General features: G+C 45.0%; 1 protein-coding gene and 1 long non-coding RNA gene across 6 annotated transcripts in view; both read left to right on the top strand.

The window, feature by feature from the left end:
- GDNF (glial cell derived neurotrophic factor) overlaps positions 1 to 24,678 on the top strand; it is a 30,154-nt gene extending 5,476 nt beyond the window's left edge. For 3 of the 5 annotated variants that reach the window (XM_082382540.1, XM_082382537.1, XM_082382541.1), the window contains exon 3: positions 20,841 to 24,678. In XM_082382540.1, the coding sequence (XP_082238666.1) occupies positions 20,841 to 21,325 (485 nt within the window). In that variant the 3' untranslated portion in view covers positions 21,326 to 24,678. Of the gene's footprint in view, positions 1 to 28 lie in introns of those variants that run through there. The other 2 variants (XM_082382539.1, XM_082382538.1) reach the window with 2 other exon arrangements.
- The window catches only part of LOC309624481, a 298,479-nt gene that overhangs the window by 41,770 nt on the left and 230,674 nt on the right, over positions 1 to 26,035 (top strand). The gene's annotated exons all lie outside the window — the stretch shown is intronic.

Below are 26,035 nucleotides of genomic sequence, written 5' to 3'. Positions count from 1 at the left end.
CCCCTCGCGGTTCGTAGCCACCGGCTGGTGCCCCAGGACCCCAACACCTAGTCTGCATGTGGCACGCGCTGGTTTTGCCCAGCACAGGGGGTAGCACATTTTTCTGCTGCTCATTTAGGGTTCCGAGGAACAGCTGTTTTCCCCAGCGGTACCACCACCACCACCGTAGGAAAACACGCAGTTGTCCCCTTTCCTCTGCTTCCCCATCACACATACATACACCCCCGTTTTTTCTTCCCAAGCCCTCTTTCTCTGTTTGGGTGTGCCTGGCTTTGCTGAATTCTGAAAACAATTGCATTTCCATCCTAAACTGCCCTTGCAAGGGAAGAGGCTGAGGTTTCACAAAACCAAGCCAGAGTCAGAGAAAACACAGAAGGGCCTTGATTTCCAGAACAAGCATCTGGGCAGTGTCAAATCTGTTCAGAAAAGTTCCAGTTCTAGAAAGACAGCGATACATAGTGCTAGCTGGGGCTAGGGGGAAAAGAAACAAACAAACCATCGTTCACTCCACACATGACAATGTTAACTCTTAAGAAAAGACCAGGTTATTAATATTAGAAAATGAGTCTGTGATTTGCCTCTCAAAAGTGTCTTAGCAGTTTATCAGGGCACGTCAACTATGATTTGATATAATTTACCCTCCGCTCTTGAGAAGTTGTCTATTGCATAAAGCAGAGTATGCTTCAACACAAGTTAGAGATTATTGGGGAGGTATGCAGGTAACAAAGGTAGCAGCAGAGAATTTGCACAACCCCAAACTAAAGCAATAGTGAACGGTCACCATAACCACTCACCACTCCCGTTACCCTTCAAGCTGTTTTGCATTTGAAACATGCACAGTAGAAAGGGTCCCAGAGTCAGCTGTATGCTAGAGTCCCCCAAACCTATGGCCTTGGGCTAAAAATCGCCCAGGAAATGTGATGTGCTTATCTTATGCTTAATTACAACAATTAAAGCATCGTCTTCCAGAAGTCCCAGGGAAAAGAAAAAGTGCATTTTTCTAAGGCAAATTAAGACTTCAAGAGTGACTTAGGGTTAGAAAGAGAACACAGTTGATCCCTTGAAATTGAAGGAACTGTTCCAAGAGTTTTTGTCCATTAGTTGTATAAACCTATTTTTAAAGGCTTTGGTTTCAACCACGAGTTTCCATCTTAGCGTATACAATGTTTCTGCAGTAGAAACTTAAAATGCCCTTTAGTACCATTGTCTTCAGAACTGTACCCATGAGGGCTGAGTAAGTGGCTTTTCATTGGTTCAAGCAGCCTAGGTCAGAGGAACAGGAACACAGTGGAAGGTAATAGTTTTCTAACCAAGACATTCTGGAGAGAAAAATGACTGTGCCTGATTATGAAGCTGATTAATTCATGGAGGTTTAATTAGCATATTAGTATCTTGTCTACTTAGGCTTATTTAATGCTGGCTCCTGGTGCTGGCTCTGCTTTTGGCTAATTCTGTGACCTTGGACAAATTACTTACTACAGAACTCAATGAACAGTTTACAACTATACAGTAAAGGAAGGCCTTTCCACTCCAAAATGCCAATGATCGTGAGATTGCCCCCCCCCCGGAAGACCCCCCCTCCCCCACCTGCACACTCCACCCTAACCTTCCTTTGGGAAAAGACTCATAAGAAAAGACCCCTGCTCACTGGACTCACCTGGGGAACTTTAATGACTGCTGATGCTGGGCTTTCACCAGGAGAGATTCTGATCTCATTGGTTTGGGGCGTGGCCTGGGCATCTAGATATTTAGATATTCCCCAAGTGAGTCTAATGTGTAGTCAGGGTTGAATCCCTATGGCTTGATAATACCCTAAGAAAATCCGTGCCTCATGTAAGGTACAGGCAGTCACAAAACAAGCAAGGTAGCCGTAATCCTACTGATGGACGGCGGTAGCTGGGGGTTCTGGGGAAAGGGAGATCACTTCCCTTTTCCAAGACTGACGCTAAGTCATCAATGGACAAGATTCTGACCACTGTGTTTACATTAGAACCAGCAGAACACACCTGATTCTGTTTTATCTATCGGAAGACCCAATAGATCCTTGAAAGAGAAATGTTCCCAAAGAGAAAGTGAGCTGCATTCTAAGCCAAATTGACTTCCTTCCAGGTATGTTCAATTCGGGAGCAAGCTGTCAGTGCGGGGAAGGCGGACTAATGACAATGTGCAGACTTTGAACGCTCAACCAGTGTCAACATGCTCCTGTCACAGCGCTGACATTTATATCCTGCACTGTACGCCATGCAACTGGTTAAGGCTTATGTAGAAAAACATTCAGTCACTCGTTTCATTTGGAAATAGAAAGTACCGTAAATACTGGTCCCTCTTCTTTTCAAATGCTTGTAACTTAGTGATTGAGCAAAGGCTCTTTCATGCCACCTTGAGTCATTCTGTGCTGTTTAAAGTGGGCTGGACTGCACCCTGTCCACACACGCACCCTTGAGGTTGCGTGTATTTTGCTGGTTCCAATATAAATGAAACAGCCAGAATTCTGTTCCTACCGTTATCATGAGCTGAACCAACCAAGTAGAATTCATAACTGGCTCACTCGTTTGCCTAGAGGTTGACGATAAAGTTCATGGGCTGTGGCTGCCTCCTGTAGCGACTTTGAACTTGTCTAAACTCAAAGACTTGTGATTTTCCTTTCGGGGCATCCAAGACTTTTCCCTTTCACCATCTTTGGCTTTTTTTTTATTTTGCTTTTTACCCATATCTTCTCCAAAGGGCGATTAGAGCAGGCCTGAGGCATCTAGAAAGCGAAACTAGAAGGTGATACGCACAGATGTCATAGCATTTTAGAGCCCAAAGGTACTCCTATGGTCCCCAAGCCTAAAGATGTAAAGCAGCTTGTCCAAAGTGCCAGAGTTCCATGATGGCAGGAGGAAGATCTGCTGAAGCCGGGACCAGAGTTTCTCCAAACCACTGAAATGCAGAGCGTTCAGTTTTGCTACCTAGGGGAAAACACTTTATGTGGGAGGAAGGTTTTCAGCTAATGACTAAAACTGTGTTGCACAAGGTTGCCTGAACTTATTAAAGGTTAGTTAATCGTAGTCACATACCAGATCTCAGCTGTTTATGATAACTCTAAATGTGTTTCATAAATGAAAGCACAAAATGCATGTGGTTTTTAAAAATTTGAGATCTGAAAGCACATATTCATTCAACAAGTAATTAATGTGTGCCTGTATGTGCCAGGCACTGTCCTAGGTGCTAGGGAATCCTTGGTGCACAGACAAACGCCCCTGTCCTCATGAAACGTACTCTCTAGTAAAGGTGCAGTGTGTGGTGCAATTTGGTAGCATTGTAAACTAAAACTAAACATGAAGAACCTTGCGCTGAAAAGGTGGGCTTTCTATGTGACTGGAAACCAACTAGAAGAAACCCTGAGCATTCTTAAATTGTAATTGCAGGTAATCCACAATTTATTGTAATCTAATGGGGTTATATTCCACCAGTTTGCTAGCAAGTCACAAATTTTCCTAGAGAAACCATCTTACAAATCAAGCTATCAAGTTCCCAGACTAGCCCACAAAAATCTATGTAAACCGTGATAGAACTGAGATATAATTCACAATATTATTGGGCTAGAGTCTCTTCCCAGGTTGCCAGGTCCCATAATCTGCAGAAGGAGGGCATAGAGCAAATCATGGAGTTTCAACAAGCAAGAGCTCACGTTCACACATTCAGATCAGTCTATGGTTTGGATCCCAGCCTTGCCACTTACCCAGCTGTTACTTAACAGCTCTGAAAGCGCAGTTTCCTCATCTGTAAAATAGGAATACTATTCATCCTGCCTCCTGGGGCTGCTGTGAGAGTTAAACGATAATGCTTTGTAAAACCTGTGCCCCATAAGCAACGATTGTACTTGCCACCCTCCTCCTTGCAGCATGCACCCAGTGAATGCCTTTTCTCCCGCCACAGACTTTCACTTCAGCCCCTGCCAAGCCATTGCTCTAACTGGTGGAATTTCAAGCAGCCTGACAAAGCATGGAGAGTGAAAGAAATGCAGGCCTTCCAGGGAGGCTATTTTGGGCCCCAGAGACAGTCAGTTGGTCAGCACGTAGGCGGGCCAGTCTTGCCTGGGATTCTGCCCCCGGGTCAGCTCCCCCTGGCTCTTCCCAGGTTTCACAGCTCCTTCCCTTCCCCATTCTCTGAGCCCACATAGTTCCTATGGAATTGTTCCCACCAGATTCCCATGTTAGGGAGACCCTCTTCCCCATGGGAAGAAGGGGGCCAGGGCACACTAAGATCCTTACAGGTAGGTGATAAGGTGGCTGTGAGTTGGAGGCTCCCTGTCTTCAGATAGAGTATTTCTGTTTTAAGTGATCCCACCTGGATATTTAAGATGGTTCACAAACCCAGCAAAAAAACTGTTAGTGAATTTAGTAAACTTTCAGCCCATTGTTATTCGGCTAAGAAAGCTTCTAGTGCAATAAGCTGGTTAAATTTTAAGCTTTCAAATCTAATGTTGTGGGTTCAGAGTTCAGAATAAATAAGTGCCGTCCATCTATTGCTTCTTATTATTTTAGGGACTGTATGAATAGATGATACTGTAATAAAGTCCCTAAGCTGGAAAAGGGCTGTGCCACTTGGGATGGGGCTCCTGGAATCAGGAAATTGCATGTCAGGCTTTTAGGAAGCATTGATTTCTCACTTGAGATCTGAGACCAACATCTCATTCTGGCCTCAGTCTGAAAACCTATTTCAAACTGTTGCTGTTTAGAGAAATCTATTTCAGGCTTAATTTGAATTGGCCAGTCTTAGGACCTTAGGCCGATCCAACAGCCAAATAATTATTCTCAAAAGATTCTACTTTCACTGATAGAAAAATAAAAGCTATCTGGCATTTTCCCCTCCTAATGTCCCCTTTCATCTTTGTTTCTTTAGCACTTAATGGTCCATAGCCCCTTTATTCAATTAAAACACATATTCTTTAATTAATCACTTGAGGTCAATCAGGAAGCAAGTATTAAATAGCTTTCATGCTCTAGGTGCTGTGTGGGCATCTAAAAGGCAAAATTGTGAACTGAAATAGCTTATGATCTAGTTGTAAACTATGGATAGGCTGATGGGTGGGTGGGTGGGTGGGTGGATTGTCATTCCGACAGATAGCTATGTCTACCAAGGCATGTATGTTAGCTGTGGTCATGGTAAGAATTCCTAGCAATGAAGTCACTGGGATTTGGAGATTATAGCAGGGAAGAATTTGGGGGAGAGGGGGGATTTGAGCTGGTACTTGAAAGATGGGTATTAGGAAAGGAAGGGAAAGGGAAAAGGGCACATTCCAGACCAAGGAGAAGCATAGGCAAATTTGTGATCACAATATGGGGAAGGGGCAGGTGGTGGATACAAGGAGGAGGCCAGACTAGTCGCCAAGTACTGAGAACAGGTGGCGGGAAGTAGTGTGAAATTTAGGATATCTCTGTAGGTGATACCCAGATTATGAGATACTGTAAAATCCAGGAAAAGAAGGTGCTTGCTCTGTTTCTGATGGCAGCAGGGTGCCGCTGGAGTGTCTCAAGCAAGCAGGTGGCAGCAAGCGGGATCTCACTGCAAAGCCTTCTTGCTGCAAAACTTACAAGTCCCAAGCTTCACGAGTCTATAGCATAGGCATATTTTTCATTTTGAAGTGTGCCCTTATTTTTAAAGTGTCTAGGCATAAGCACAATTGAATCAACCTGTTAATCCTCAAATAAGTGAAGAGCTACGAATAAAAACTTAAGTTAGTATCATACAGCTGAACGTATTTACAAAACAGAAATAGACTCACAGACATAGAAAACAAACTTATGGTTACCAAAGGGGAAAGGTGGGGGAGAGGGATGGATTGGGAGCTTGGTACTAGCAGATGCAAACTATTATATATAGGATAGATAAACAACAAAGACCTACTGTATAGCACAGGGAACTATATTCAATATCTTGTAATAGACACGGGAAGTGGGAAGGGTAAGCTGGGATGAAGTGAGAGTGGCATGGACATATATACACTACCAAATGTAAAATAGATAGCTAGTTGGAAGCAGCCGCATAGCACAGGGAGATCAGCTCTGTGCTTTGTGACCACCTGGAGGGTGGGAGGGAGGGAGATGCAAGAGGGAAGAGATATGGGAACATATGTATATGTATAACTGATTCACTTTGTTATAAAGCAGAAACTAACACACCATTGTAAAGCAATTATACTCCAATAAAGATGTTAAAAAATATCTTGTAATAAACTATAATGGAAAAAAATCTGAAAAAGAATATATATACATATACATATATATATATGTATATATATATACATATATATATATATCTGAATCACTTTGCTGTGCACCAGAAACTGACACAACATTGTAAATCAACTAGACTTCAATTAAAAATAAAGAAATAAATAAAATAAAAGCTAAAGAAAAATAAAGTTAATATCAGAGCACATCTTAGCTCTCCACGTGGTAACCCACTTTTTAACAAATAAGGTTTTTTTAATTTATTTTATTGAGTATAGTTGATTTACAATGTTGTGTTAATTTCTGCTGTACAACAAAGTGATTCAGTTGTACATATATATACATTCTTTTTCATATTCTTTTCCATTATGGTTTATCACAGGGTATTGAATATAGTTCCCTGTGCTATACAATAGGACCTTGTTGTTTATCCATCCTATATATAATAGTTTGCATCTGCTAATACCAAACTCCCAATCCATCCCTCCCTCTCCCCCCTTCCCCCTTGGTAACCACAAGTCTGTTCTCTATGTCTGAGTCTATTTCTCTTTCGTAGATAAGTTCACTTGTGTCATATTTTAGATTAGATTAGATTCCACATATAAGTGATATCATATGGTATTTGTCTTTCTCTTTCTGACTTACTTCACTTCTTATGATAATCTCTAGGTCCATCCATGTTGCTGCAAATGGCATTATCTCATACTTTTTTATGGCTGAGTAGTATTCCATTTTATATATATATATATATATATATATATATATATATATATATATATCACATCTTCTTTATCCATTCATTTGTTGATGAACATTTAGGTTGTTCCATGTCTTGCCTATTGTGAATAGTGCTGCTTTGAACATAGGGATGCATGTATCTTTTTGAATTATAGTTTTGTCCAGAAATATGCCCAGGAGTGGGACTGCTGGACCATATGGCAATTTTTAGTTTTTTGAGGAAATTCCATACTGTTTTCCACAACGGCTGCACCAGTTTACATTCCCACCAATAGTGTAGGAGGGTTCTCTTTTCTCCACACCCTCTCCAGCATTTGTTATTTTAACAAATAGGTTTTGCATATTGTCCTAAAATCGAGTACGTTTGAGCTATACTGGACAAGAGGAGATGTTATTTATCCCCGTTGTACAGATGAAGCAATGAGACCTAGAGATTTGCTCAAGGTCACAAATCCAATAAGTGGTGAAGCCAGCAAACCTCAAACTTCTAGTCCCAAAGCCAATAATGCTGGCTTAACACAGACTGTTCTCATATTAGTAGATTAAGAAAACACAAACCCTGGCTTGCTAAAAATGTATTCACTAACTGAAACACGTCTTTCTAGGAAAATCAATGAGCAAACTAATAGAAAGAAGCAAGGAATATTATATTTCCTTGAGGCCCTTTCTTTGATCCCTGTTTGGGCTGCAGTGAGCCTAGGCTCATATTATTAATGGCTATTTCGAAGTCTAAATCGGGACATTTTAGGGAGAGAAACATGTATTTCTCTGCACACTCCTATAATATCAATGCTTTTTGCAGTGAGAGAAGGCTCCCTAACTCTTCGGGACAAAGTGAGGTCTCCTAGAATGCTTGATAGGCTGATGGCATTTGGGAGGCCTTCGAGAAGGCACTTGTCCTCAGGTGGCTTCTGTTCCGCCCAGGGAAGGAAGCGTCCACTTGGGAAGCCAAGGGTGACTGCACACGTGCCAGAGTGATGGCCTCTGTGGGAACAGGAGTGGGATTGCATACACAGATCTTGGGTCACTATTGGGAATCAACTGCTTAGCTCAGTAGAGACAAAACCCACTTTTGTATGATTGTATAACTGAGCATGGTTTTTAAAGTCTTCAGACTTTTTTGCTTGCAAACCTACAAAATTACATTGAAAAACTATTGCACACTTCTAAAGTGATATCTGCAATTTTATCACAAGTTTAAATAGTTGTAGCAGATGTAATTTCCAGCCCATTTGGGAACTAGATATGTGCTTCAAATCTATTTTTGGCAAAACCTTGGAGCTGCAAATGTAACTTATTCAATTCGTGGAAAATTATCAAACAGATCAGCTCAAATAAGTTTATTTTTTGGTCAGAAAAGGTCCAACTTCATTTTCACTTGAAATGCACGTGTTAGTATACATCCATGACAACCACCACTCCTCTGGATCCTAATTATAAGATGAATAGATGGATGGGTGGATGGACAGACAGGCAAATAAAGCACCATGGCTTGCCATGAGTGCCTGGACAGAATGAAATACGGAACCACCAACTTTGGTATTTCCTGATTCATTCATATGGGACTTTTCAGTAAGTGTTCATGGTACAATGAACACTCACGTCCCCTTTTCACCAAGACTGACCTCTCGTTAGCATTTTGCTTCATTTTTTTTCCTAAACCATTTGAGAATTACTTGCAAACATAACAATAAATAGTTCAGCATGAACCTTCTAGGAGCCAAGGACATTACCTTATATAACCACAATTCAGTTATCAGTCTCAGGAAACTTAACATTTACACAATACTGTTATCCAATAGATAGTCCATATTCAGATGCCCCCACTTGTGGCAATAATGTTCTTCATAGTTTTTTCCCTTAATTGAGGGTCACAACTTGCATTTGATTGTCATGTCTCTTTATTCTCCTTTAATCTAGAATTAGCTCCCGAGCCTTTTTTCCCACAACATTTTGAGAAGTCCAGACAGTCTTGCCTGCTGTTCTGCAGACTGCCCTTCGGTTTGGATTTGTGTGATTGTTTCCACGTGATTAGATTCAGGTACACATCTTTGGAATCCTAAGTTCATGATGACGTGTCCTCACATCATGAGTCACCGATACCAGTTTATCCCAAGGAGCCATGCACGCCTGAACTGTCCTTACAGGTGTCTATCCACCAGACAGGGCCTCGCGGTAAAATGAGTGAGCTGGGCAGGAAGGCAGAAGGATGACTGTGAAAGGAGAACTGGCTGCAGGAGTGTTCGTAGGTGGACCAGTCTTAGGACGCAGCACATGTGGAATTTGGGGATCTGGACATTGATTCTCTTAAAACTACCCATAGACTCTGTTGAAAGTCCTCATGTACCCCCAGAGGGATACATGCCACAGGCTGAAGACACCGATCTATGCCATGGTGGACACAAAATATTGTTCATGGGCTGTGGAGTCAGTTGATGTTTGTGTGGTTAATTTGGGGGCATTTCTAGGAAGAGAGAAGGGGCAGCCCAGGCTCCCAAGACAGGCCTGTTCCTTCTTCCCACAGACCACCAAGCCGGGGCCTCCAGGCCTTCTCCTCCATGGGACATGCTGGACAAACAAGGGGCCAGTGTCTGCATCCCCTTTGTCCCGAGCCGGCAGAGTTGGTCTTCACGCCACTGCCTCCAGTGTAACGTCAGTGAAGAACGGGCACAGACGTGAAAACCATAGGGACTGACTCTTGGTGCCATTTGTTAAGTACTTTCAGGCGCTGAACCGAAAATGTTCTTCCATTCCGTGTAACTCTCCCCACTTTCAGGGGAGATCGGGGCTGCACAGGGTTAATCAACTTAACCAGACTGGACCCAGGAAAGCCTGAGGGAACACTCACTCTTTTGACCATCCCGCATGACCACTTCCTGCCAGCCCACCACTCTCCTACGAAGCTCTTCTGGCTACGTCAGCGAGGAGAAAAGTCAGGCGTGGAGGTTTTGTAAATGCAGCTGTTTTTCAATGATACGTCTAGCTAATTACCTGAAGAGTCTTTGAGATTCCAGTAAATTCATCCACCAAGGGGTAGAAAGTCCCTCCTCACATCTGACCACAGGAATCCATCAGACAGGCTCCAATGATAAAGAATACTTTTCCTTCACCCCCTTTATTCTCCTTTCAGCTTCTTAATCCCTCCTCTTCTTGCCCAGGTCCCTCAAGCCCTTCGAGTTCCTTCTACCCACTGCTCAGGTGGGCCCACTGGGAAGGGCCCAGGGAAGTTGAATGCAGGACCCAGTGGAACCATGGGGCCTCTCAGGCTGCAGGCAGGGCTTTGTGGGAAGGAAGGAGCCAGGTTCTTTTGCTTTCCAGGTTCCTTTGGGGTTTCCCCTCAAAAACCACCTGCCTCTGAGAACATCTCAAGGGATTATTTTCCCAAGGGGCGCTTTGTACGCTTCATTGTATTGGGTAACTTTCTCTCCCTCCCGTTAAGTGTTTTATAAGGGCAGTAGCAGGGCTCCTGGTGTGCACTCTTGAGCATGAGGTGTTTACAGCTGGCTGTGGTCTGCTTTTAGCTCGCACCAGGTGTTCGTGGATTAGCTAACAAATGGACACCCTATTGAGTGTTTTCCTGACTTAAAAGCAGAAGAATGGACCTTTTCCCCTCAGGGGAGCCATTCTGTATTACCATAAAATTATTAACATCACTATAATAAAAGTATGGACCACATAGGTGGAAATCAGAGCAGGGCAATTAGAAGCTGAGTAACAAAATGAATGTAGTCCATCTTTCCTGAGTGAAGTTTTTGACTATTTGTATTCATAGAGTAATTTCCATTACAGTGATGACAAGTTTTCTTAGTTAAATTGTAGGATAAGTAGTCAAGATATGGTATAGCTAATAAGTGTGCGCGATGTTGTTCAAAGTAGGTGGAGGTGGTAACTAAAATGGCATTCTGGTGGGCAAATGGCCTTTAAAAGTATACCCAAGGCTTCTTTTTCTGTATTTTGAACTGGTTGGTCTTTTCTTCTGTCTTGAGAGGATCCAGAAATGCTTTTTTAAAACAGCAAAACACTGGTGTTTTTACAACGCAAATACTTTTCAAATAAACCCATGTCATGTTTTATTGCCGGCAAACCACTGGTCATGGAGAGAATGCCCTGGTAGCTCTGGCAGTGGTCACAGTGACTTCGTAAATCGCCTCAGCTGGTGATTGTTCATGGGAGAATAGATGCTGTGGACCCCTCTTGAAGTTAACCCGAGTCCACTCTGACCAGGATGGTCTATCTAATGCTAGATGAATACTCTGTCCGAAATAGGAAAGTAAGGGTGGTCGTCACGTGACGCGAGATGCCTCGGCATTCCAGTACTTAGAGACCCATGGGTGCTTTATTTTAATTAGTTCAAATAAGTGGCAAAGTCAACACTTTTAAATAGTAGCAGAGGACAGAACTTTGAATTTTTCAGAGAACTGCAACACTCTCCTGAACCAACACCACACGGTTCAGAGGTCGCTGAAGGTCAAATAAAAAACAAGCGTCAACGGCCCCCAAGACAAGCTGTGGGGCTCTTACAGTGCAGTTGGTAGCAGTTGCCGTGGATGATTCCAGCCTTAGAGTCCTAAGACCAAGCAGCAAAACCAGAGATGAACAAAACAGAGATTTTGAGAAAATGGCAATTTTGCCATTTGGGTGAGGGAGACTGCAGGATTATAGCGTGTTGGTGTCTGTGTCCTCTCAGAGGCCACTGGCTCCTTCTCTACCTTTACAGATGGAGACTGGGGTGTAAGGATACCTCCCACTAGAACCTGGGTACTTTGAGACACAAGTATAGGGCCCTTTCTACACATCTCTTCACCTCTCCTAAATAGGGCATAGGAAGATGACTTGATGAGTTGAGAGGCACTTGGTTTTTTCAGGTGTAACCAAGACGTTGAACCAAGAGGCAAACGGAAAAGGTTGAGAACTGCTAGAACCTAAAATACCTCTTATGGGGTCTCCTGGGGCCCCTGATGGTGGCGGTTAGCAGAATGCTGCTACGGCATCAGCAGAGGCAGTCCTCTCCCTGACGGGGGTGACACCAAGACTTAGACTGTCCGCATCTTAGGGCATCAGCACTGGGGAAGGCCCCCGAGAGGGGCTAGCCGACCTCAGAAGGGTTCAGTGACTAGTCCAAGGTCACAGGCTGGGCAGGGACTGACCCCGGACTGGAATCCCAGGCTCTGTCCTCTCCAGCTCTGCAGTGAGACTTTATCACTTGGTGCCAGCATGAGTTTGAGGAGCTTCCGGAGACGGGGCCTCTCTGTCTGAATCTGCCACCGCCCTTGGCTGCCGGTTTTCCGGTTTTAACTGGGAAATTGCCAGTTCTGCCTTAGGGTGATACGCAAGACCCAGGATGTGGGAGAGATGCCCCTGAACGGCATGCTTTTCCCTTTCTGGAGACGATTTACTGTATTCTGTGGTCCATGGCAGCCTAACTGTAGAATCTACTTAATGTACCTCAGTTCATGCTGAACTTTCCAGTAGAAAGTGTGTTTCTCACTTCCTGTTCTGAATGTGGTAAATGCTTGCAGGTGAAATCAGCATATCTTGCACTCTTTCCAGAGTAAGTTACCACATACTCGAGACTAGACAAGCTGCATCGTCGTGGAATTTTTACTTAAAAACAGATAGGCAGCTTGGAGCCCTAGAACAAGTCTGAGCTTTGAAACCAAAACCAGCTGAGTCTACATTTATGAGCCACGTGGCCTTGGGCAGTTAGATATTTACCTTCTCTGAGCCTCAGTTTCCTGATCTGTAAAGTAGAGATAAATATGCGACCCCGACTTAAGCCTTGCAGGGATGTTGTCAGGGTTGAAATTCATGCTGGGTGGCATCCATCCCACCTTTACACTGGTCATACTAAGTACATCAAGGAAGCTGTCATTTCAAATAGAGGGTGATGCATTTTTTTGGTAATGTGAGGAATTTTAAAGGTAAGACTCCATCATGTAGTTCTCATAATACTGCAGTATTAGTGAAAGAAAATCATGTTTGTACATTATTGAAAAGTAAAAACAGCATTCTAAAGAATGACATTAGTTGGGAATTTTCTTGAGAGGTTACATAAATCTTAGGCTGATCTTTCCATGTAAACCTGCATGTGTATATGTGTATATACACATATATGTTTGTATATATGTGTGTGTGTATGCACACACACAGAACTTCTCTTTTTTATATACTTGGTCTACAGAGCAATCTGCACTTTACCTGGGGTACAGGTAGGCAACGAATATCAGATTAAATGTCCTCCCCCCCGGGGGGGCGGGTTTCACGGGCCTCCTTTTGCAGACAGCCTTTCAGGAGAGGCCCCACAGGCACAGTATCTCTGGCCTCACACCCAGGGTCCAGCCCACCCCAGAACTGGGCACCACCTGGAGTGAGGGCACCCGGGCGCTGATTGAAGATGTGCCTCTCGCCTGTGTGGCCTTGACCTAGGCAGTAGGTCACCCCTGAGGACCTCAGCGTATTAACCCTTGCCCTTCCAGTACACAGAAGCTGGATGCTTTTCGCTGAAGTACAGAGGTGGGCCCTCCCCAGAGCGAGAAACACCTGGGCCTTCTCTCCAGAGCCTCTGCATGCTTGAGGCTAGTTCTGGCCTGGAAGACGGCTCCTGTAGGAGAGGCCCACTGTGGGTGCGAGGGTCCAGCCCTCTCCTTCCTGGGCTCCTCAGGGCCCACCCCACTCCGGGTAAGGGGTCACCTCCTCACTGCTTTCTACACAACCTTGCGCTGCCTCCCTCATGGGCCCACGGGTCCAAGACAGGCTGAAAACCGGCTTAGACACCCAGCCAGGCCGGGTGAGGAGGGGGACAACCCAATACGAGTATAAAGTGACCCCTTTGATTAAAATATAATTAACCTGAAAATATATATATATATATAATTAACCTGTACTCTTTTGAAGAGAAATCTAACATTTAAAAGAATACTTTGTCCACTAAATGCCAGCTTAGCCAAGATAATGTTTTGAATTATGTGCTTCTTAGTTCAGCTATTACAAGGAGTACTCCGAGGTCTCACCATTGTTCCTACAAAAACTCAATTAACTTTACCAGATAGTCAATATCCCAGGCCTTTGTTCCTCAGGTAATGTTACTGTTTTCCCACAATCTAGGGGGGCAAAGTCTCTGCAGTGAATGGTTTGGTTTGTTCCCAGAGTCTGGCCCGGTACAAGGTTTCGTTTGTTTAAATAACATTGTTTATACAAAGGACACATCAAAGTTAAAATATTTTAAATAGAATAATGCCAAAATATTTAGTTGCACCCTGAAGGATGACTTAAATGCATCTGAGCGTTTTGATTTTTCGAAAACTTTAGCTTTTACATGTCCATGTTTTCCCAGATCTAGCCTCCAAGTGGGTCTGGGAAATGGGCAAGTGTTTGACTTACTTTTTAAAAACGATGCTCCTCTTTTGTGCTTTGCAAGTATTTTACTATCAAAGCTCATACTAATGAGGGCCATTTGTGTAGCTGACATGCTGCCAAGCCCTTTATAGGATAAATAAAGTGATACGCCATTAAGTCTTAATTTGGGGAACTAATCCAAACCCAACCCCTTTGCTGCCCCTGGCTCAGTGAATTCCAGGAACATGGAGGCGGCTGGGGGCTTCTTGGCCCCCCGGGGAGTTTACTTGCCTGAGCCAGGTGTGAGGCCTCTGCAGAGACCCTAAAGATTGGCTCAGTGGGGGCATGGCTCACAATGCCCCCGCCAAATGCCTAGTGTTGATAACTTGAGGTCTCTTTAGAAATGAACTCAGTCAGCAGCAAAAGGCCTGGGATTAGGAATTCAGTTGGAAGAGACAGGCCAATTTGCTCTATGGTTTGGAAAATATAATGTTGCCCTTTTCTAGTTTCCAAAATTCATATCCATGTAAAACTTTCAGCATAAATATTTATTTTTCCTCTACTGTTCAAGAAGGAGAAGAAAGGGGGCAGGGGGGAATCCCTTCAGTTCAATAAGAATCACCTATGTCCTGAACCTGAGGCTTAAATAAACATTTCCACCTTAACAACAAGGCATGAGGGAGATGTCCCATCAAAAGCAGTTCTCATTAGCTACACTCTTTCTTTTTATATTTTTATTTTTATTTTTGGCTGCATTGGGTCTTCGTTGCTGAGCGGGGGCTTTCTCTAGTACGGCGAGCGGGGGCTACTCTTCGTTGCGGTGCGCAGGCTTCTCATTGCGGTGCCTTCTCTTTGTTGCGGAGCACGGGCTCTAGGCGCACGGGCTTCAGTAGTTGTAGCATGCAGGCTCAGTAGTTGTGGCTCGCGGGCTCTAGAGCGCAGGCTCAGTAGTTGTGGCGCACGGGCTTAGTTGCTCCGCGGCATGTGGGATCTTCTGGGACCAGGGCTCGAACCTGTGTCCCCTGCATTGGCAGGTGGATTCTTAACCACTGCGCCACCAGGCAAGCCCCTACAGTGTATAGTTTAACACATCAAACACAGATTGACTGCTTCCCAGGTGCCTGGAAGCCTTTTAATTCAGGCTTAATGATCCATTCACCACCTCACCCAAAAGCATAAGTGGTTGGTGCATTCACACTGCTACACGCATCACCCCAAAAACGCCAAGCAGAAATTAAAATAAAGAAAAAGGAACTAAACGTTCTCATAATAAAGGGTAAGTATGTCCCAAACATTATTGAGGACTGCTTATACTAAAAATTTATTTGCTAGTTATCTGAAATTCAAATTTAACTAGGTATTCTGTATGTTATCTGGCAAGCAAAGCCAGTGGACAGAGTCATGTGGTCAAAATGTCTTAAAAAGGAGGGACAACATTTTTCCAGAACTTTGAAAGTGTCAGGCAATAAATAAGAACATTATAAATGCTGATTCAAATCATCATTATAACCCTAGTAATATAAAATTATGTAATTTATCATGTTATATAAATTAATGAGTCTCTATAAACCAGTGTAAGTTGAACTTTTGTAAGTCAAATGTTTTCCCATTCGTTTATGTTAAAATTTTAGTAATATTTCATCCTCATTTCTGATTAATCCTCAGTTGATTCTCAATCAGTTTTAACTTCCATGTTCCCAGGTTCTTAAGTTAATGATCTATTCAGGAGTTCTTGAAAAGAGCCAGGGACCCCATCATGTGGATCCTTTTGTAAAACAAAGAGTCTCTTTAGAAATTTGAAGACTTTTTTTTTCTGTATTTTGACTAATCACCCCTAAGGTACCAGGTTTAGAAGTTCAGACTTCTATTCAAGCATGGGTTTTTGAAACTGAGCACACCTAATTTCCTCTTTTATAGCTTATTATTGAAAAAAAAAGTCACAAATAGCATAAGCAACTCATTTTCCGAAATAAGTAGTTCATGTCTTTAACGCAGAGTGCTTTAAAAAAATTTTCAGGGAATTTCCTGGCGGTCCAGTGGCACTTTCACTGCTGTGGCCTGGGTTCAATCCCTGGTCTGGGAACTAAGAATCCTGCAAGCCGTGTGGTGTGGCCAAAAAAAAAAAAAACAATTTATTTTTTTAACATCTTTATTGGAGTATAATTGCTTTACAATGGTGTGTTAGTTTCTGCTTTATAACAAAGTGAATCAGCTATATATATACATATATCCCCATATCTCCTCCCTCTTGCATCTCCCTCCCACCCTCCCTATCCCACCCCTCTAGGTGGTCACAAAGCACAGAGCTGATCTCCCTGTGCTATGCGGCTGCTTCCCACTTGCTATCTATTTTACATTTGGTAGTGTATATATGTCAAAGCTACTCTCTCACTTCGTCCCAGCTTACCCTTTCCCCTCCCCATGTCCTCAAGTCCATTCTCTATGTCTGCGTCTTTATTCCTGTCCTGCCCCTAGGTTCTTCAGAACCATCTTTTTTATTTTTTAGATTCCATATATATATGTATGTTAGCATATGGTATTTGTTTTTCTCTTTCTGACTCACTTCACTCCGTATGACAGACTCTAGGTCCATCCACCTCACTACAAATAACTCAATTTCGTTTCTTTTCATGGCTGAGTAATATTCCATTGTATATATGTGCCACATCTTCTTTATCCATTCAACATTTTTTATTTAAGAACAGAGAAGGAAAGGAAGGGAGAGAGGGAGGGAGGAAGGAAGGAAAGGACGAAGGAAGGTGGGGAGGGAGGAAGGGAGGAAGGATGGAAACTTCCTAAGGGAGTCGAGTAGAAGCGGTTCAGAGGAAATGACAAATTCAGATTCCAGTACTCTCCCACTCTTCCAGTCCTTCTTGAGAAAACGTTACTCCCATGGAGCTAGAACCTTTCTGAATCCTCAGGATGAAGTGGGCTTTGAGAGCTGACACTTTAAAGCTGCCGGAAGCTGGCAAGGGAGTGAGCTTGGTTATTCGCTACTTACTCGCCCTCAGGAGGGAGATGACGGGGCTGATCGGCGCACGCAGCTGCCCGCGTGACGGAGGCTGTTTATTTTGGAGCCTTTCATTTCATCATGGTGTGGTTCTCAGCTGAAGCCCAAGTGTCCCCTGGATAAATTAAGGACTCTCTCTTTCTCCCCTCATAAAGTGACCTAACTCGTTCAGAAATCATTGTGGGCCTCCAGGGACCAGATCCTATTGTAGGCACCTGGGATCCACTGGCGAGCAAGCCAAGCAAAGGTCCCTGCCTCGTGGAGGTGACATTCGCTCAGAGAAGACAGACAACAAGCAGTCAACATAAGGAAAGTTAGACAGTGTGTTGGAAGGTAGTGAGTATTATGCTGGGGAGGGAAGAGGGCGGGAGGGTCTGGATTCAGGCTCGGGAGGGATTGCATTTGAAGCAGGGAGGTCAAGGTGGGGCTTGGTGGTGGTGACATTTGAGCAAAGACTTGAAGGGGATGTGGGCATGAGCCACGGGGTACTCTGCAGGAATGGTGTTTCAGGCAGAGAGGGAACAGCCAACACAAAGGCCCTGAGTCCCTGTTTGTGTTCTGATCTGTGTGGGTCTCAACCACGATGATCTTGCCCCCAGGGGACGTTTGGCAATATCTGGAGACACTTTAGTTCGTCACTGCTGGGATGGGGCTGGGGGATACTACTGACATCTGGGTAGAGGCCAGGGATGCAACTAAACATCCTCAAATGCTCCCACAACAAAGAATGTTCCAGCCCAAAATGTCAGTAGTGCTGAGGTTGAGAAACCTTGTGTTTGAGGAACAGTGAGGAGGCCAGAGAAGCTGGAGGGGGAGGCAGTAAGGAAGAAGGAAGTTGCATACGAGGTCAGTGGTAACAAAGGCTGGGACAGAGTGGGTGGCCAGGTCAGGGGGGGCCTTGGGCCAGTGTGGACTTTGGCTTTTATGCCAAGGGAAATGGGGAGGCATTGGAGGGCTTGGAGCAGAGGAGGGACATGAGCTGCATTAACAGTTTTAACAGTGTTGCTCTGGCTGCCAGGTGGAAAAGAGACTGAAGGAGGGTAAGGCTGGAATGCAGGGGCTCGGGGGCAAGAGGCGATGGGGCACAGACCAGTGGAAGCAGCTTCGAGAATTCTGTGCACAGAACGATCCAGTGCCAAACTTTAGATTCTAGATTTAGGGCAACAAGGTGATCTGGAAATTCCACACCATCCCCACTCTTTTCATTACTATATGTCATATATTTTGCATACACACACACACACACAGATGAGAGAGAGAGAAACAGAAATAGATATGGTTAAGTTGCCTTAGCTGGATTATGTTTTACACAACAGGATACCTGATATCTGTTTTAACAATTTGTTCACAACAAAACAATTTGACGTGGGTTAGGCACAGTGTAATCCTTCTCTGCTTTAACATGGGCTTGGCAAAAAAAATTCCCTCTTGCTAACAACTCTTTTGTGGCATATTGTCCTAAGCCACATATAACCCTAAACATACTAAATTACCTGAAAATGGGATGGGGAGCATAAAAGGTTTAGTACCTAATAAATGGGCGTTTGAATTGCTTTCCTCTTTTAAAAATGTATTCAGTTGTTCAAAGTTACTCTTCTCTTACTTGATCAGCCAAAGCAAATGCTTGAAACACAGCAGAAAACGCCAAGAGACTGCAAATTCATGCGTTTGCCCAAAGGTCTCAAACATCGTAGAAGCATCACCTCAATCATTCCTCCACATGATCTCCCTAAAATGCACATCTCTTGTCCTCTTTGCAACCAAAGCCAGTGGGAGTCGTGTGACAGCCTGCAGCAGAGGCTGGACACCCCCCTCCCACCGTCTGCCCACAAACAACGTCTCAGTCCATGTACTGCTATGATACATTTAAATGTCATCTTCCATGTCCTGGCTATTGTAAATAGAGCTGCAGTGAACATTGTGGTACATGACTCTTTTTGAATTATGGTTTTCTCAGGGTATATGCCCAGTAGTGGGATTGCTGGGTCGTATGGTAGTTCTATTTTTAGTTTTTTAAGGAATCTCCAAGTGTCCATCAACAGATGGATGGATAAAGAAGATGTGGCACATATATACAATGGAATATTACTCAGCCATAAAAAGAAATGAAATTGAGTTATTTGTAGTGAGGTGGATGGACCTAGAGTCTGTCATACAGTGAAGTAAGTCAAAAAGAGAAAAACAAATACTGTATGCTAACACATATATATGGAATCTAAAAAAAAAAAAAAAAAAAAAAAATGGTCATGAAGAACCTAGGGGCAAGACGGGAATAAAGACACAGACCTACTAGAGAATGGACTTGAGGATACGGGGAGGGGGAAGGGTAAGCTGGGACGAAGTGAGAGGGTGGCATAGACATATATACACTACCAAATGTAGGGTAGATGGCTGGTGGGAAGCAGCCACATAGCACAGGGAGATCAGCTCTGTGCTTTGTGACCACCTAGGGTGGAGGGATAGGGAGGGTGGGAGGGAGGGAGACACAAGAGGGAAGAGATATGGGGACATATGTATATGTATAACTGATTTGCTTTGTTGTAGAGCAGAAGCTGACACACCATTGTGGAGCAATGGTACTCCAATGAAGATGTTAAAATAAAAAAAAAAAGAAAGAAAATACATTAACTGTAAATACTCAAAGAAAAAAAGAAATATAAGGTTAAATAAAATATATGAAATTTTTTTTTAAATGTCATCTTACAGTATGACCGTATATTTTTAAAGTCATGCTAATCCAAAGAAGTGGTAAATTAGTCTCTGTATTAGTGAAAAGTAGGCTTAATGTTTTTTAAGGAAGCTTTAAAATATAGCTGAGCTCAAGAGCTTTTCATGTGATCTATCAAAATGGTTCTCGTCCCACTCAGCTGAGCAGAGGTGTTAAGTCGGGGTGGATTTCAGGGAAGAGCACTCCTCGGTATTCCAGGTGAAAGTAGCAGTGTCTTCCAAGCCCAATCCAAGGTTAATCCTTTTTTCACCCTCTAAGACAGGGTTTCTCAACGTATGCTCCATGGACCACCCCCATCAGAATTTCTCCAGGGCTCGTTAAAAACAGATTCCTCGGCCCCTCCCCACGCTTCCCTTAAGGGTCGGGCTAGGACTCTGCATCTCCCTGAGCATCCCAGCGTAGTCCCATCCGCACTCACATCTGAGAACCACAACTGTAGGTTACGTTATTAGAACGAGAAGGGGCCTCCATCAGCATCAGCACCCTCAATACAGACGCGTTAACAAAATGGCAGAAGTTATTCAAATGGCAATTCCACTTCTAAGGATTTGTTTTCAGCAAGGAAGCGTGTCACCCCCCGTGTCAGTCTCCTCTTCCGAGTGAATGCACTTCCTTCCGCGGAGTCTTGGAGGGTACCTTTTGGCCTGTGTCCTCAGGGTCGGGGTGGAGGGGGTGACAGTGGGCCCTGAGCTGATAACTTCACCGTGAGGCCGAGCTCGGCCGCCTTCAGGAGAGACTGTGATCTTGGAGCCTCCTCAGAATGGTCGTTGCTGTCGTCTCATGTGACCGTTTCTGTTTTCTTGTTGCACAGCAAATATGCCAGAGGATTATCCTGATCAGTTTGATGATGTCATGGATTTTATACAAGCCACCATTAGAAGACTGAAAAGGTCACCAGAGAAACAAATGGCCGTGCTTCCTCGCAGAGAGCGGCACCGACAGGCTGCAGCCGCCAGCCCGGAGGGTTCCCGAGGGAAAGGCCGGCGGGGCCAGAGGGGCCGAAATCGGGGGTGCGTCTTAACTGCCGTGCATCTGAATGTCACCGACTTGGGTTTGGGCTACGAAACCAAGGAGGAACTCATTTTCAGGTACTGCAGCGGCTCATGCGATGCGGCCGAAACAATGTATGACAAAATATTAAAAAACTTGTCCAAAAATAGAAGGCTGGTGAGTGACAAAGTCGGGCAGGCGTGTTGCAGACCCCTCGCCTTCGATGACGACCTGTCCTTTTTAGATGATAATCTGGTTTACCATATTCTGAGAAAGCATTCCGCTAAACGCTGTGGATGTATCTGACTCCCGCTCCAGAGACCGCTGTGTATTGCATTCCTGCCACAAAGTGCAAAGAAAGGGACCAAGGTTCCCAGAAGATGTTTGCCCGGAGTGGAAGATAAGGACCAAGGAGGCGAGGAGGAGGAGGCAGGCAGCCGTTGTGGGAGCCTGGTAGAGGGAGATCCAGCTACAGAAAACTGGACGGGAGAGAGAGAAAACAGCTGTCTGCATTCTCCCAGATGGCGGCCAGCGTCACCAGAAGCTCAGGGCCGGTGTCCCTGCTTGGGTGTTGCCATCGTTTCATCCGATACGGTCCACCGTCGCCGGTCACGGGTACAGTTGCGGATGCACTTGAAACCAAACCAGTGTATCTCCTGTGGTTTGTTTTCACATGTCTGGAGACACCAGGGAAATGGTCCTCCTGGTGTCATTCCTTGTCATTATGTTTTACTGCTGAAAGCAAGAAAGGTTTATTTTTCTGTCACTCAGTGGAGACATACACCGGCAAGGAGGAAAAAAAAAAAAGCAAAGACACACACGTGAGGTAGTAACCTTTGCTTTTGAAGGTTCAGGCCTGAGGTTTACTCCAGCCAGCGTTTTGGGGAACAGTGGGTGATTGATTTCAAACATGGTGTGTGAGGTGGGAAGAGGTTGGCTAGGAACCAAAAAGGCTGTCCTCATGACTAAAACCAAACCTGAAGGTATTTCCTTTCTGTCCTTGGAAACAGGAAACCAGTTGTGGTTTTCGGCAGCATTCTTGCAGGAGAGCGTTCGGGGAAGGCCCCCAGCTGCACCGGGGCGGGGAGGCCGCCGGGCTCTCGGTTTACAGAGAGACAGATGTTACATACACCCCAGCTCCGTTATGCGTGGTCACCAGTGACCAGAGAAGCTACTCGATGCAATGCATCTGTTTCAGATACAGAAGTATAGAGAAAATATTTATTGAGATTTAAGTTATTGTTATTTATTACCGTTCACTAATGAGTTTCTCTTTTTTCCCTTATTTATTAAAGTTTCTTTTCAAAGGTGCCAAAGTATATGTGCTCGCAAAATGCAAAAGAAGGTGACAAAGGAAATTTTAATTGGGAACAAGGGTCCATGCTTTTCAAAGTATTAAAAAGTTTTTCCGCTAGGCAAAAAATCACTTACTTTACCTTTTTTAAGAAGAGCTCTCGTGTGATTCCCCCACATCTCAGCGTCTTACCTGTTTTCATATTTTAGAGAAGAAACGTGTCAGAAGGAACATTTCTGACCGGCCCCCTTTTCGGGAGCAGTACACAGAGACCGGGGCACTCGGCTTCATTTCTTCACGGTCCTGTCTCCCAGCAGACAGGCCGTGTGCTCCATTCCCTGTTGTATTTAAGCTCTCACTCCCCTCCGCGTGTATCTGTCTATCATATGCATAACCGTATATATCAAAGGTTAAAGTCCCCTTAGTAGGTAGTCCTGGATTCAATGCAGACCTCAAAGTAACAATCCTGTCAGGTAGCCAGGGTTCTGCCCTGATTGTGGAGACTCTTCCTCTATCCTTCCATCCACCACCTTCCTGAGGAACGTGCTCGGCCCCAGTGCAGCCAAGGAGTGCTCCAGGCCTTCCGGAAGTGGGGTCAGCCAGTTGCCAAAAAAGCCACCAGTTGCTGCCCCTCCCTCAGGAGAAGGTGCCCCGGAAGGGAAGACAAGCAGGATGGGCCTGGGCCAGCCTCAGCACACACGCCCTGCCACCTGGATGCTGAAAGCCCTTGACGGGGTGCAGGTGGAGGGTAAGAGCAACCACCTAAGCGCCCCAGATCGTGGATTTGTCTGGCAGCTGACCCACGCTCAACGCACTGAGCCCTACTGTAGAGCTTGTTACACATCTCATAAAAGGGATTTTTATCAGAGAGATCATCTATCACTCCCGTAGTGGCTATTAGACCCAAACCATGACAGATTTAGCCGTTAAATAGCCTACTGGCCTCCCTCAAATAATCATGTTAATTTTACAAAGTAACCAAGAAGCAGCAGTTACCAGAAGTTCCCTTCCCCCCCTGCCCCAAAAGACCCGAGCTGTCCATCGTTCTGCCCCCTCTGTCCTTTCTGCTCCCCTTGCACGACTCAGAAATAGAGGAAAAGGGCCTCCCTCTTGTCCTTTCTTGGGGCCCAAGCAGGGACCTTGCTGAGGAGCAGCCTGCTCAAAATAGGGACGGACCCAGCAGACCAGTCATTCACGAAGCACACTCTGATGCAGCCCCAGGATCATCTGTCCGATTCAGAGAGTCCCGGCTGATCTGGTGGCTGGTATCCCCAGGGGTCAGCCTCAGCCCCAGCTCCCCGTGGAGAGCCTCTGCCCACAGGGGCAGTGGGATTCAACGGGTGCTGACAGCTTGTTCCCAGCATCACCTACACACCATAAGCAGGTTTTAACTGAAGCAAATCGCTCCACCAAATCCACAAAAGGGTAAAGTTTGTGATTTTTCTCTATCATTGTGATTACCATCTGATCCAGTAAGGAGTGCACTTCTTTGGAAGTTTTGACTTCTCTGATCTGTCTCGGTCGTTTGTGTTATACAACCAAAGTTCTCTACAGACTTTATTTTTGTACAATATTATTTTGTAACTTTTTACAAATAAAAACTCATTTCTATTGCTCTCTGTACTTCTGTGCTTCCTCACCTGCCCGGACCATGACTGGCCCAGGCTGGAAGGCCGTGCCCTTCACTACCACTCAGCCCACTGGTTGGTCAGTGGCCTTGTCCATCAACTCTCCACAACCAATCACCACCCAACTGGGGAAGAACTTGCAAAGCTGTTCTTCATTTATTCATTCAACAAATACTTGGGGCGAGTGACACTATGCCAGGCACTGTCCAAGGCACCAAGGATCCAACAGTGGCCAAAACAAACAAACAAACAAAACTCTGCTCAACCCTGTGGAGTTGATATTTTATTTGAGGGGGAGACAGACGATATTCAAAAAAGTAAAAATATGTAGGAATTCAGGTGTTGATAAATGAGTCACCATTTGTAAAGAATACAAACAGGATATCATAATAGTAAATAGCAGGGGCCAGCTCTAACTAGAGGTGACATTGAGGCGGGACTTACGAAATAGATAGGATTGTCCTGGCAAAACCCTGCGGCAGGCAAGCACTTGGACGGCACTACTGCTTTGCACAACCCTGGGTGACGCCGTTCACGTGGGTTCTCCACAGCAAAGTAGCAGAATCCCTGGAATTGTGCAAATGGTGGCCTTGGGCTTAGTTGTTGCTGGCAAGAAAAACACACTGAAGAGAGGAAATGCCACGGCCCTGGACTGGGGGGAGAGAGCATGCTTCCTCCTCAGATGACACACACCCCGTGCTGTGTCACAGGCGGCATTGTGACTATTAAAAGGTGGCCTTGTGCAGCGGCCAAACCCAAAATGTTCAAACCCATTTGGTTTGTTCAAACCCAAAATGAAACTCTGATGCTCTTAGGACTCTTCTAAGTGGCCACCAGCCTAGGCTTTCCAGCCGACCGCAGTCAGGGAAGTACAGGAAATGCCCTCCCCTTCCCGACGCTCACCATCCCCCGGGTAGGGGGATGGTACCCACTGGTACCCACTGTGGGCACTTGGAGTCCTTCTGCCAGGGCAGTGCTGAGGCCAGCTCACTTTCTCTAAGCCAAATTCTGGTCCAAAGCTCGGAGAGGAATGCGAACTCTTGCTTACCTCCACTCCTTTTACCGTTTCCCCAAAGCGTGTTCTCAGGATGACGAACCAGGTGAGATACTCGTAAAAAATGGGGTAGTTCTCTGATCAAACAAGTTTGGAAAACATTGAGTTAAACAACGTCTTTTTGAAGTTAAAAAGAGAAGTGTAGAACTTATCAGAGCCTTTACTAAACTAATGAACCTTGTGACCGTCCAGGAGGGACAGAGCGTGCAGACTTCCCCAGATGGATGGGACCATGAAACTGCCCATGATTTTCTTTTCTTTCTCATAACACCTGTTGCCCGTCCCTTGAAACTACCTTGGGCCATGTTGCCTGCTCCTGTAAGCATCGGGATGAGCAGAGCGGGGGACTAGAGATTAATAAAGAGCCAGAAACTACCGGGCAGCTCCCCACGTGCACAAACACACACACACACACGTTATGGACATTTGGGCACTGTGGGTTTCTTGTTCAGCGTGATTAACAAGTGGTCAACTTTGAAAATTTCATTCAACCGAGAAAGGGAGCGTTGAAAGCTGGGAAGTTCTTAGCAGCAATAAGAAAAGGAACCCTCGCCACGCTTACCGCAAATGCTCAGCAAGTTCAAGCTGTTAGCAACCACCAGTGCTTTGGCTGGTCCATAGTTTTTGGGGGGTGGGTGCCCCCTCACAGTGGTCCTCAGAGGAATGTTTCTCCCTTTGGGCGTCTGACTGTGAGTCCTTGCTGCTGAGGGTGGTGTGACAGCACGGGACCAGGAGCCCAGACACCAGACTCCGACGGTCTTGTGGGGCTGTACCCACCGTCATCTCGGGCCGGTTTTCTCCTGTGTGTCAGATGCCAAAGTAACAGTTTAAAAGAACTTTTAAAAGAATCAATCCACTCCCAAAGTTAAGATGGAAAATCAGAATTCCCTGAACCTAAGTCTCAAAAACAGAAAGCCCCCTCCCCTTCACACACAGGGACCGTCTTGGGCCACAGCTGATTTGCTACCTGACCCCAGCATCACGGGGAGGAGGGAGCCTGAGCCCTCGCACCCTCTACCTTCTCGGAGCACGGTGGCAGG

This window comes from Balaenoptera borealis, assembly GCF_965194805.1.
Source record: "Balaenoptera borealis genome assembly, chromosome: 2".
In the NCBI taxonomy this organism is placed as follows: domain Eukaryota; kingdom Metazoa; phylum Chordata; class Mammalia; order Artiodactyla; family Balaenopteridae; genus Balaenoptera; species Balaenoptera borealis.
The sequence above is the reverse complement of the archived record's forward strand: the minus strand, read 5'-3'. Positions and strand labels throughout refer to the sequence as shown.